Source organism: Lagopus muta, chromosome 3 (genome assembly GCF_023343835.1).
Source record: "Lagopus muta isolate bLagMut1 chromosome 3, bLagMut1 primary, whole genome shotgun sequence".
In the NCBI taxonomy this organism is placed as follows: domain Eukaryota; kingdom Metazoa; phylum Chordata; class Aves; order Galliformes; family Phasianidae; genus Lagopus; species Lagopus muta.
Window position 1 is genome coordinate 52,189,465 of NC_064435.1, and position 14,093 is coordinate 52,203,557.

The window sequence follows — 14,093 nt, forward strand, 5'->3', positions numbered from 1 at the left end:
CTGATTCTGTTGAAAAATCCAAAAATAAAGGAGTTCCTTCAGTTTTCCCCATGATGTCCAATGCAGTTAGGCTGTTAATTAAGATAAGCCTAGTAAAATGTCCTAATGTCCATGAAATGATGAACTGAATAGCAGATTTTGCTACCAGAATGTAAGAATATTATGTTTATTTCCTTTAGGTATTAGCATAAATAGTAAGTAGTGTTACTGCATTGTGTCAGGTTTTGCCCTAAGAAGAATACAGAAAAACAATTGCTGGAAAAGGAAGAGACTGGAAGAGGGTAGTAGCCGAGCAGATGAAACTGGTTTAGAATCAACAGCAACCTTTCAAACAGTATGTTTTTAAGGTTGTAATCTCTTCTGGTAGAGAACATCTCATATTCTCCATTTTGTGCTGCTCTGTGAACAGAGTCTGCTGTCCTCCACGAGGCTTTGAGCAGAGAGGCCAGACCTTTGTGCATTACAGCTCTGTTTCTTGTTCTACGTAAGCTGACCTGCTTTCATTTTTTGCTGGTATTCTGCTTGGCATTCTTTTTATGAAGTGGATTTTTTTTGTTTTGTTTTGTAAAGACCTATTTATCCCTCCTTTCTGTGCACCAGTGGAGTTTTATTAGATCGTATGGCAGCCTGCCATCTTCCTTATTAACAAAGCTTTTTCCCAAATGAACATGTTCCTTGTGTACACTGCCTCCTATTTATGATTTATTTCCCATTCTAAAGCTACAGTCTACAATATTAAAAATAATACACAGACAGATGTTTATCAGAGGTTGAACAGGGCTTTATTGTACTGAGTCTGGTATTTGTGGTTTATATTTCTTTAATCTCTGGTGAAGAGTGCACCTCCCACCCTCCCCAATTTACTTCTGCCTCTTATTACCATTACAGCAGGTGATGATGCCCTTTAAACATATTTTCTTTCAGGCTGTTATGTGTTGAAATCTGAATGGTTACATGAAGAAATACGTTGGCGTATTTAAAATGAAGTTCTTATTTAAGAAATCAGAAATTAGGCCTTTATTCTGGAATGTAGATTGACCCAAGGGCAGGAATTTTTGCCTTCAATTTGCATTACTCCACTAGGGTATTTGATCACCCTCTGCTGGCTGTACTGCCAGCATTGCTACCAATTCAGTGGATTTTGGAAGTGTCTTTAGTGTGGACCAGTCCTGGATACAATTTAGGATTTCATTTTGTTGGTTAGAAGTGTTTTACTGTGGTTCAGTGGTAACAGTTTTAGATCGCTGGCTGTGTGGATACATTTTTTTATTATCTGAATGGGTGGAATAGAATTATAGCCCTGGGTCAGATAACAATCTCAGACCTGTTAAATAAGGAGCTGTGACATGCATCGTAACAGTGGCCTAAAACACCATATTTTTTCAATATGACACTTCATTGCTTTTTTTTTTTTTTTTGGCCTGTGGTTGGACTTGCATTACAAAAACAAACAGCACTTAGTTATAATTAAAAATGCCCTACAGTAAGTGTGATGACAAAACAGTAGGAATGCTCTTCATATGTATGAAGTCAAGTGTAAATGAAGTCTAAAATAATTAAGTTGAATGCAAGGATAAAATTATTTTGTTGGATAGGCACAGAAAGCATAAAATAGACACACGCAATAGCAGATCTTGCATTTTACAGAAAAAACTCCTCTTAATGAGAAAACTCTTTTTGTATCATGAGGCAAATTCATCTTTTGCTGTTGCAGCTGAAAGAGAGCCTACAATTAATGATTTTAAATGCATTCATTCATATACTAACAAATACTTGTACATGGATGGTTTATGCGTATGAGCATCTACCTCAAACTTATGAGCAACATGCCTGTTGGCACTAGATACATAGAGTTCATAAAAATGGGATATGTACGTCATAGTATTCTTGGCATTCATTTTTTCCAAGAGAGTCTAGTTATACCTGGAAGTGTGTTTATTAAGACTTTGTATCAAAGAATCAGTGTATTGGCAGGATACATTTTCAAATTATGCTCCAGACGTAATTACAAATGTAGTAAGCTGTAATTATAAGGAGGGATGTGTTTTTCAACCTCCAGTAGCTGTCATCTGCTTCAAGTTTAGCTGTAGTTAGAGCCTTGCTGACCAACCTACTGATGTTTCACTAATTGCCACTTGAAAATGAGGACGAAAACTGCATAGCTTTGAAATGTTATTTGTGAAAGAAGAATCGTGTGGGCTTGTTTTCAGAGCTGGAGCTCTTCCCCCTCCTCTTGTCTAGACAAGCCAAGTACAAGGCTTTCTACTGATAAGAGCTTTCTGGTGTGTCACCAGGTACATTGATCCAGTCTGGACTGGTCTGGATTTCCGCAGCACAGTTTGGAGGTCTCTCCTGTATTTTGGTACAGATCTCTGCAGGTTTTTTTACTAACATTCACTTTGACAATGTTGTTAATACTTTTTTTCCTACTATCTGCATCAAACTGACTTTGATCTGCCTTGCTCTGGAAAGAGAGTTAATTCCAGTTTTAGAAAAAGCACACATTGTTTGGAATACATTTACTATGCAAACTACTCTAAAGTACTGAATTTCAGTTCACAGGTTCACAAATACCTCATGTTAGGTATGCTCCCTATTTGGAAGTATTTGTGTGCTTTCACTGAATTATCTGTTTAATTCATTTGTTCCATTCCTACAGTGCATTTTTCTTTTAAAAATGCCCTTCAGACTTCAGTAGAACGTGATTGTGCAGGCTTAGTTTTGCATTATTGAGTCCTCCATGAGGTGTTAAATTTTATTAGATAGCACGTGAAGTCATCATTGATGTTAACAGTGGTATTTCTGCCACTTGTACATCAGTGGTCCTTTTCCTACCTTAATATAAAGGAAGACACAATGAACCATAACTGTACAGAGAAGTCCTTTTTTTAGATGCTTAGAAAGGCTTCATTGGATAGTTCTAGACTTGGGACATGGAAAGTGCTGTCCTGTTTGTAATGTCAGCTGTCACTGCTTGCTTAGACTGCTCTTTACAACTACTTCTGGGCTTCTTTGGGATCTCATGTATGCATAGATTTTATCTTTTCCCAGTTCTAAGCCATTCCATGATGATCTTTTTGTCCGGCTTCTTTTGGAATGGATCTTCTCTCTCAGCCATACTTCTACAGACTTAATGGCTTGATTCATATTTGGAGAAAGTTTGCTCCGTCTCGGTCAGCAACATGATGGCATGGCTTGAGATGGAGCACTTCGTAATCAACAAAGGATTCCTGTGGTATAGAGAGCGACCATCCAGTCCCTGTGGGGACATCAGCAGAGGTCTGACAACTCTTTTTCTCTTTCTTTCACTTTGATAATGGTGATATTCATGTCACAAGGAAGAAGCAAGTAGCTGTGGAATACTGAATCCAAATTTCAATTCAGTTTATATCTGGAAAAAAAAAAAAGAAAAAAAATAAAGCTTAAATCACAAATTCTTTCCTCTGGTTAGTCCTCTTACAATAATGTTAGTTAAAATACAGCACTTTAACAGAGCTACTAAAAATTTAATGCTTCACGTGTTCTGTTGTCTGAAGACCGTATAAACTGGTGGCAAATAGAGACTCAGAGTTCTTAACTTTAGTTTCTTTTGAGTCGACATCTTGCTTGAGCATTTTATATCAGTCATGAGGGGAATGTGGAAGGCTTTATGTTAGGGCTCAACATGAAGGCACAGTAAAGAATTAAAAAATGCAGCCACAGTGACATGCCACGTGTTCTGACTTCAAGCACTGTGGTGTTTGGTACTTCTCATTCAAACAGAAGCAGCGTGTCTGTTGCTACTCTAATTTTAAGAACATCTCGGCAATTTATGGTGATTTTCACTGCCTTTTCTGGTGTGCCCATTTAAAATGTCTGCAAAGTTTGAACCCTTTCATGTTAGCTTTTCTAATCTTCCAAAACAGCTTTATGCTTTCCTTGCTCCAGTTTCTTACTTTGTGAGTTTGCAAAAATGAGTCCTAAGTGTGGTAATCATCAGATTGTATTGAGAGGGATCTTTTCTGTCGCCTTTGCAAAAGTAAATGTTAATAGCCTTCTTAGTTTCTTGGGTTTCAAAGGCTTACTCTCTTTGGTCAGGGCCTTAAATGGCTTTTTCAGTTCTTTGTCATGGCTGAAGAGGATGAGGAATGTGGAAAAATACTTTGTATAATAGTTGACTCTATAATTTAAATACTTCATAAATCCTGAGGACTTTACTTAGGAAAATACTTACTGATTTTTAAGTGCAGTTTGACCAAGTGCATTTCAAATACATATTCTAAGTGCACAGGAAATGCTTGTGTTTCTTATGCAGCATATTACAGCTTTTATTTATATTCTTAAGTAGCATTTTAACATGTTGCACATGCTGCAGCATATATTTTACTGCAGCAACTTCTTGTTGGTATGCATACCAAGATGTCATTGATACTTGAGATGTGAAGTTTTCAGAGAGAGGCCTGCGAATCACTCTTAGTTACAAAGCAAATATGCTACGAAAAATGATTTCGTTCCCCTTCCCAATTTATTTCTCCCACCCCACAGTGATTGCCATGCTTATGTTGCACATCAGATACAAGTGTGCAGATGTCCTCCCTCAGTAAACTGTTTTAGGGTCTTGTTAGAATTACAGCTCCTGTCTTCACAGTTCAGAGCAAGTCCAATCCTTGTGCTCTTAAAATTAATGGGAACTCTTCTATTGGAGCTGCTGAAGATGAACAAATGTTGAAGATAAAAATCACCCCTCTTAAGCAGAATCAGCCAGCCCAAACTGCAGTGCTGGGGAAGCCTAGATTTCAGGGAATTGTACTACTCTAAATAAAGGGCTTGTGAGTGTTTCTTGGTTTTAGTTCCATCTACTTTGCCATTGCTTCAGAATGACAATTGCCAGAATTTGTCAACATGCTAAAGGTGTAATCATTGAACTATAATTTGTCTAGATATAATATGTCTTCTGTTCTGTGTCGGTAGTGTATTTATCTTTGGAACAAGCCCAGTGAAAAGCCTTTTATAATGGTATTTATATTTCTGTGAATAATTCTTAATTGTATCTCAAATGCTTACTATTAAGCTTCATTTCTAGAGGTGACATTTAAATATCAGTTGAGCTGAAGGGCAATGGAATTTTAATTATCGACCAAGTAGACAATCTCAGTACATAATGCCATGTTTAAATACTGAGCTATTACCATTTCAGACTGAGGACAAGTAAGTCAGACTGAAGCCTTGACTGACCGGGCTTAGAAAGTTAAAGAAAAGCATGGACCATGAGTAGGCACTAGGCTCTAGTTTGTATGACAAGTTACCGCTGGTGGAACTTCCTGAATCTTTATCAGTAAACAGGAGGCCAAGGATGGCAGTTGTCCATCTTGGTCACCAGGAGCAGGTAAGTGTGTAGCTCTCAAGTCAACATAAAAATGGAGTGGGAGGTGAGAAGCTTTACCTTGTGGTGGTCTTTTAAGAGACAGGGATCAGCCCAGTGTGATTAGTTAGATAGCCTAAGTCCTTTTGCACAAAAGGAAAAAGGGAGAGAAGTTAAGAATGAGCTTGAAGTAATGATGTTTTTGTTTAAATACCTGGTCTCAGAGGAGTTTTTCCTTGTGACTGAACCATATTTAGCAAATCATTCATTTGTTTTCAGTGAATGAAACGTAAAGGAATACAGTGAGCCTGTATATAGCATCCAGATGCTTTATAGAGGTTTTAGAGTTTCCTTCTAAAAAAAAAAAAAAAAGCAAACTGAAATGTGGGAGCTCAGTGTGCAGGCAGCGAGTGCTTGACTGTAATTAGCTGGGAGACTGGCAGATTGGCTTTGGGAAGGTAGTTAAAGAATAATTGTCTGTGTCTGGACAGGACTGTTGCTGGTTACAAACTGCTTTACAGCTGGTGCTGTTTACATTGGGCAAGACTTTTTTTTAATAACATGGGACAGTGAATATATTTATTCACAGTGCTGTCTTGCCCCACATACATAAACTGCTACACAAATGTAGGGGAGAAAACAGTCCGTGTTGTAAGTAACTGAACTGTAAGCAATGTGAACTAGAAAAATCTTTTGTCTTTCTTAGAATAAGTAGAATTTTCAAAATGGCAAATCTGGTTTATTAGTGGATTGATTCCAGTGATCTAAAATTTATCACATATAGTCAGACATCATTCATACTTGCAGTGCTTACAAATACTGCATTATTTCCTTTGGTGATGAAATGTGAAAGACCCATCCGCCAAGATAGCATCTATGTGAAAAATACCAATTGCTTTTAATATCAGTCATTCTAGGTAGTGAAGAAGATAAACACTAATTTCCTCATCAATTTTTGTTTTGATTTCCTTTTTACCTTTCAGAGTGCAAATTCACCTGCGCCAGTGGTAAATGCTTGTATCTTGGTTCATTGATTTGTAACCAACAGAATGACTGTGGGGATAACAGTGATGAAGAGAACTGTCTGCTTGTAACAGAGCATCCACCTCCAGGCATCTTTAGCTGTGAGTACTTGCTCTTCATGTGCATCTGTGTATGTATGTGGAATATGTCTGTTACCTCAAAAATCAGTGTCTTCAGAAACTTGGTCTGCTGTATCGTGTCTAGGGGAGCTGAAACGGAGCACTGAACCAGCAGTGCTGTCTAACATGCTTTCTGTGGGTGTCTGAATCTGGAAAGTTGAGGTCATGTGAAGGGAAGTGGAGGAGTTTGTGCTGCAGGAAATGAGGTTGCAATTGTATGAACTGTAAGTGGTTTCTGAGAAAGAAAGCATAATATTTTGAACAATTAAAAAAATGCTTTCCAATTTTGTTCCATTTCTGAAAAGTGTTTCGTGTGTGTGATAGTCTTCACATGCTATTGAGACTATTAAGAAAGTTGTTTCAGTCATTGTATATATTTTATTAGTGCAGAAATCAGCACTAATTTGGTAGGTCGCTGAGCTTTGGAGGTATGTATTTAAATAGCCTTACTTGCTATTCTGTTGTGCCTGTGCATCTCAGAGAGAGCGACAGAATTCCTCTCTTAGTACTTTGCCCTTGCTGATGGACAACAAAATCAAATTTTGATTTTTTTTTTTTTTTTTTTTTTTTTTTTTTTTTGCAACTGTTTTTAAGCTGCAATTCAGCTTTCTGAATAGAGGAGTTTTCCAATAACGATTCTGGTCTACAGGTGCAAGAGAAGTGCTGTTACTGTGATGATTTCCTGTCATATGTCAGGGTACTGTATTACCTCAATATTTGCTTTTAAAAAGATTGAAACTGTTCTTTCAGAAATGCTTTACTTAATGCAAGGATAGCGGAAACGAGCATTGCATATATTAGGAGGATGACAATTTGTCACATGCTCGCTAAACCATTTCCTTTCTGATAGGATTGACAGTTGTTTGCCACAGATCAGTAGGTCCCTCCACTGGTCAGTGTCTGATGGAGAAAGCAGTGTATGGAATGAGGTGTCTAGCAGTGCTTGCCATTGGTGTTGTTCTGCCAGTAATGACAGCTCTCGAAAAGCTGTTTGAGCTCTAGTTGTGACTGGCTAAGGAATATCTGTGTTAATTATGTTGCTGTTAATAATAGAAATTACAAGCAGTGTGTATCTGTAATTTTTGCACTGAACGCATGCAATATTAAACGTGATATAATCACAGGAGTTAATTGATAATAGAAAACTGACAGGTGTCGGATGTATTCCCTTCCCTTTCTTCATTCTAACCTCCAATTTAACATGTTTTTAAGTGACTAATCTTGTACTTTTGCTGTGATATCAAACGTTTTAAAATAGTAATGCTGTACATGTGCATTTATGTTATTTCATTTTATTTTGCTTCGGTTTTGGTTTTTATAATGGAAGTCATACGAAGACACTCAGGTCCAGATCAGAATGTCACAAGTACTTCCCATTAATTTAGGATAACTTTGGCTTTTGAGTTTTCAATTGCCTCATACTTTGTGCATGCAAAAAGGGGGATTTTCTGACCGAAATACAGCAGCTTCTCCATTAGAATCATAGAATCACAGAATGATAGAATGGCCTGGGTTGAAAAGGACCACAACGATCACCTGGTTTCAAGCCTCTGCTGTGTGCAGGGTTGCCAACCACCAGACCAGGCTGCCCAGAGCCACATCCAGCCTGGCCTTGAATGCCTCTAGGGATGGGGCATCCACAACCTCCTTGGGCCCCCTTGTTTCTGAATTTGACCAACAGGAGCTTGGAAAATCACTGTGTTACAGGTGGAGGGAAGGACTGGGTATAGTGTTGGAAACAAGCTGCGGCTGGGGCACTGTCTTGTTGCATATTTTGTATGTACAAGCTGTACAAGCTTGGTGATATTGCAGGCATGAGACGTAATTGCTCTGGGTATGAGCATTTATTTCCTTACTTGGTGGTGTTAATACAGCCAGCACTGTATGCTGTTGTGCAGCCTTGTGGTGCTGTTGGTGTGTGTGTGGATGCACTGCAGGCACCAAGGGGTGACAGGGATACCCTGCGAGTGCGTGGATCCTCAGTGGGATCCAAGCAGTCCTTTTGATTTCCTGTAGCCTCGTGGATTGAGTCGTTGTTCAGTAGCCCACAAAGGCTTTAGAGTCTTCAAATCATTACTTGTTTGGTCCTGGGTTGGTAGACTTCCCGATCCCCCTAAAATTACCTCTCCCCTGGGGCGTTTGAGCAGTTCACTGCCCCAAGAAAGAAAGGCAGGCCTGAAAGGCAGCCATGCGGGAAGCTAGCTGGTGCTCCCTGTGCCTCAGGAAGATGAAGTTTACCCACACCAAACCAGGCAGAATTTGTCTCTAAGAAGCCTTCAGCAGCAGTTGGCTGCTTCACAGGAGCTGAGGTTGGTGTGGTCTGCTTCTTTCATGTCAGCCTTTTATGCGTGACAAGTTGGCTACCATGCAGATTGCTCAGTTACTCTCTGGTACACTTAGAAAAGAAAAAATACCAAGTTCTTTCATTTGAATTGTTTCCCCAGGTCTGTTAGTTTGTTCATTTCATCTGACTCCTTATACAGTAAGTTGTCCAGAGCGGTGGTTCTGCTCCTCAGTGCTGAGTGAAGTGGAATGATTACATAAACAGTCATGTTGTCTAATAGTTTTGTAACAACAGGGCAAATTAGAAGCTTGAAGAAGAATATTTCATTTATTGGTAGGAGCATCCTGAAGTATGTAACTACTTGCTTTCTTTGTGGCAGAAAGGGTGGTTGGTTATTTGTTGTATTTTTGGATCTCAATAACGACTGTATTTTTTCATGGAAGTAGGGACTGTGTGACACGTGCTGGTAAATGAAGGGACTTCTGTACTAAATTAAATGCAACAAATAGTAAAACAGTGGACCTAAAGGTGAACCGAACAGAAAAAAAGATCAAAGCAAAGCAGAAAAATGCTACTGCTCTGAACAGTATTTAAAAGAAATGAGGATTAATGATATTTATTATGTTCTCTCTATTAAATAGGCTGTTAAATTGTAGCAGTTGTTGTCAATTGGTAATAGGAAAGAACATCACTAGGAATGTGGCAGGCAGCTGTACTGGCCTATTCAGGCCTTGAAAAAGAAACAGAATAGTTGTTAAGTGTGGTCCCCAGGCCTTAAAGGGATGACATTTTGAATTAGGAAACTTTTCCATGCTTTTGTCAATGATTTTAATGGCTATCTCTGCCACAGCATACCGGAATACACATGCTAGAAATCTCCTAGCTGATGATTGCCTTCCAGTGCAGAAATATGTACGTCAGGTGGCCTCTACTTAGTGACAAGAAGGTAGGTAACATAGCACTGTAAAAAGGAAATAATTACAACCAGGAAAAAAAAGGAAAAAAAAGATTTTTAAGTGCTAATTTCTAGGCTAGTTAGTGTTACATGTTGGTGTATTCTTGCATTTTCTTGCACACGGTTCTTGAATGGGCAGGGAACTGTTGAAAGGAGCAGTGTGTATGCTGGTCTGCATCCGAGCAAGATTGCCTGTTGTCTACTGGAACTACTGTGGTCTTTACCCAGAGTAGGTTTCTTTACCCAGAGTAGGTTGGCATTAGTGTGTTTTTGCTTTCCCTGGACTTTTTTTTTCTTTTTTTTCCCAAAGAATCCCTTTCTCCCACTGCATGCAGACCTTCTGTCCTGTAGAAGCAGTGTTAATCTCATTTCATGGTAATATGTAGACTGCCTCCAAACGATGTCTAAATAAACTTTCATAGGGAAGCCCTGCTTAAGCTTATTTCAGCACTATGCCCATGTTAGTGGTAACTTGTATTTCCTGGCTACTGAAGCATTTCTCATTTGTGTTCCTGCCAGCAGTCAAATCCAGCATGTCTTGTTGCAGCTTGTTTGGTTTAGTTATGTTGCATGAGCAATAGCATAGACAGATACTTTCTGTGGGTGCCTGCTCCCTGGATCTTATGATTACAGCAGATGCAGTGGCTGAGCGTTAAGGCAGAGATTAATCCCATAGGCTGAGTGTTCATATCACCTTGCTCTTCTCATCTGTCTCTGTGTGGAGGCTATTAATGCAGTCTTTCTGAATGTTGCTGAACTTAGTAAGGTGCAGTTACACAAAGTGAAACAAATCCTGTATTTCTGCAGCCTTTGTTTTTATTCACTTTCCTCTCCTGACTAGTAGATAGTTTCCTTATGGTGCTACATTTGACGTTTGGTTCTGTGAGGCACCGAGAGATTCGAGGTCTCTATTAGCTCATGCTGGTTAGAAACTAGTTTCAGACAACACAAGTTGCCATCCAGCAGGTGTTGGTTGGTCAAAAGGCATGCAATGGCATCAGAGCTGAATGTGTCAGGGTAGGTGAGGACACTCGCAGAGTACTCTTCGTTTTACTGTGGGTAGCCTCTTTCCAAGGAGCCCCTGGAAGGCCCATTTCTTGTTTTTATTTCTCTCAACCGTAAATATGTATTGATCGAGGTGGCTAGTCTTGAATTCTGTTACGAGGCTGAGTGCATTAAGTGCATGAAACTGTGATTGGAAAAATGCAGCTCACTGTAGAATTTTAAACATTGGAAAGACTTGGCCTTGTGGGCAGCTTGCAGCTGCATATGATCTGCAGAATTTGGGCTCTGATGAATAGGAACGATGTGCGTGTTTCCAGCAGGACACAGTTCATTTCTTAGAGCGTTTCCCTTTGTTTCAGAACAAATGATCAGCCTGCCTTGTCCTGCTAGAAGTAAATTAGATTTGGAAATGGGAGCTGTAGTCTGTTTGTTAGTCTGCAGAATTGAAGTCCCTCTAATTGAGCGGCATTGCGATTTTTAGGGATGGTGGAGATCTGGGTTCGTTGTTCAGCAGAAAACAGCGCAGGAAGACTTTGCTGTGATCTGCCGGTGCTCACGGGCATGCTGAACACAAATATTGACACGTATGAACATTTGGAGAACAATTAAAAAGGGAAACAAATCCTTCTCGTCAAGTGAAAATGACGTCTGCATCAAATCTAAAGTTGTCGGTGTTGATGGAGGCGATGCGCCAGGGCTGTTTTGGCAGAGCAGGGCTTACAGTGGGAGTTCATTTTCCTCGGCGAGGTAAAAAAGGAGCCGCACCGCAGCTCTCTGGCTCTCCCTTTCAGCACCCCTCCTACTGCTGTCAGCTCTGAGCTTTGTAGGATCTGCGGGGGGCTGGAGCACGAGTCTGTTTGAAAAACAAAAAGCTCAATCAAAGGAAAATATTTTGTTTAAGGAGACCTTTGGCATCCCCCTCTGACTGTGACACCGAATTCACGCAGATAAAAATAACCGCTTAGATTTACATTTTGATTGTGCTTCTGCTTTCATGTGTGCCGGGCTGTCCCACTTCAGGTGAAATTTATCCATTTCTTTAAATATTTAGCAGTCTAGCGTTGATGTTAATGAAAGTCTGGCACTGCTATTTTGAGAATTGCAACAATGATAGTAATTTTCAGTGTCAGATTACTGCTTCTCAGAGGAAAAGGGAGATGGGAGGAGGGAAGAGAGAAAAAAATTGTTTCGGTTCTAATAGAGTTTGTCATCAGCCTGGCTGTGCCAGACAGATGGATCATGAATACTGTCTAGACGCTCTCTGCCTGAGTGGAGCTGTGGTCTCTAAGGACAAGCAACAAGACGCCGGCTTAAGTGACTGGGGAAAGTCAGGACACACCGCCTCTAATCAGATGGCAATCAATGCGGGCCTGCCTCACGGCTGGCAGCGGGGCCTGCTCCCCACCGCAGCTCCGTGCTGGTTTCAGCTAAAGCTCCTCTATCTGTGGGCTTCGGAGAGGAAGGAGAGCTGCGGTGTTACGGCACTATTGATTTCAGCTCTGTGTGCCCTGGCACTGTGCAGAGATTCTGTTCGGATACAAAGCCCAGGCAGGGCTGGTGGCTGGTAGAGCCGTAGAGCGTGCGTGTGTGTGGGACTGCACAGTCATTGCATTGATCTGTTGGCTACATGGCACAGCACACCTGGAAGCATTCTGCTGCTGCCTTTCCCTGGATATGGCCCTCATGACTCCCCATGGCCCAAGTGGGTAAGGATAGGGCACACGGGGCTGCCTATGCTGTGTGGCCAAAGGGAGACCGTGTGCCATTAAGGCACTGCTGCCACTGCCACTTTCCCTTTCTCTGTCTCTAAGGACGGTTAATGATAAGCAAGCAAAAATCTTCTGATGTAGCTGGAGTGATAAGTATTTTTTGACTGGTGAAATACAACAGAAAATTAATACACATGGTGACTCATTTGAAAAGCAAAGGGTCCTCTGGGTTTTGTGGCACAGAATAAGTGGCAACATTCTAGATTTTACATCTGTGTGTAAAACCGAATCTCAGACAGATAACTTGTTATTTAGAATATCCAGTTTGCTTTCAGCCTACTGAAATGCTGCTTTCGTTCTTAAAGTGCTTTAAATTGGTCCTGTTCTTGAACAAAGGGAAACGTAAAGGTGTATTCTTTGTTTTTTCTTACGCTGGCATTTTCTATGTACTTTTAAAAATACCGTATTTCCTGGCATTTAGTGTAAGCAGTGAAGTAGGCTGTGGATCTCATTCTGAATTCTGTAATAAAACTTCAGAGGAACTTGGTAATGCTGAAGTGTACCCATTTTTCTCCTGGAACATTATGCTGTTAGCAATTCGGACAAGCCAGACATGCATATGTGGCTGGTAACAACCCTGAAATATGCCAATGCGACATCAGGTATTTGTATCTACTTACAAGCAGGGCTGAATGTGGCTCTTGGTGAGGAATTTCCATGTCACTGTTTCCAGCTGAACATTAATCATATTTGTACAGTTAATGAAATAAGAAAAAAAAGCTCAGTGTCATGCAGATTCAAGTGTGGGAATTCCAAGAGCTCTGAAATGCTGTATTATTCATTTGTGAGCTATGTAAGTCAGTTGTATCAGCTTTAATCAAAAAGATCTAGAAACAAAACTTGTTAGAACTGTTTCTGTTTGTTCTTCATACGCGTTTCATTCATCCCTCCTTCAATTCCTGATAGCTTTTAGGAAACGTCATGTAGTAGGAAACATTTCAATTTAGTAAGATCACGTCTAATAATTCTTTTTTTCTTCTTGTCTCCATTTTCTGCTACTGATTTCTTACAGATGCAAAAGTGAATTTTATATTCTCAAAGCACAGTGTATTAAAATCTTGATTCCAAGATTGACTTTCATGTGTCTGAGAGGATGCCTAAATTTCAAGTTGGCAAACTCAGAGGAATAATGCCGTGCATCAGTACAGTATGGCTTTCCATGTTATGGATATGCTTGGCTCTGCGAGAGACAGAAGCTCCTTGCAGACCAGTATGAAGTAGGCAGATGGACCCTTGCATACTTTGAGAGCACCTTTTGTCAAACTCTTCTCTCTGTGACAAGTGTGTAGTAGCAGAAATGTTCCACAAATACAGACTTAAGTATAAAGTACAGAAACCGCAGCAAAGTATCATGGCAAAAGCGCAATTGTTCACCCACCCAAGAGTGAAAGGGAACAAATTGTGTGTCAGTTATTGTCAGACGATATTTCATGCACAACTGATAGGTGTTCAGACACCACATCAGAAATCAGATAGAATGGCACCAAGCAACTTCTGTTGATTTTGTTTCCAGTTCACATTAGTAAGGATTGTCCCTTGCTCCACTTCCTCCCTGTACACTGGCATTGGCAGTGGTCATGCTGTACATTGCACTTGG

The 14,093-nt window shown here is 40.1% G+C and overlaps 1 protein-coding gene across 4 annotated transcripts in view; it reads left to right on the top strand.

Moving 5' to 3' along the window:
* The window catches only part of LDLRAD4 (low density lipoprotein receptor class A domain containing 4), a 270,903-nt gene that overhangs the window by 123,513 nt on the left and 133,297 nt on the right, over positions 1–14,093 (top strand). For 3 of the 4 annotated variants that reach the window (XM_048940853.1, XM_048940852.1, XM_048940854.1), the window contains one exon: positions 6,325–6,465. The exons of the other annotated variant lie outside the window; for it this stretch is intronic. In XM_048940853.1, coding sequence (XP_048796810.1) covers positions 6,325–6,465 — 141 coding nt within the window. The remainder of the gene's footprint in view (positions 1–6,324; positions 6,466–14,093) is intronic. 4 annotated transcript variants of the gene reach the window in all.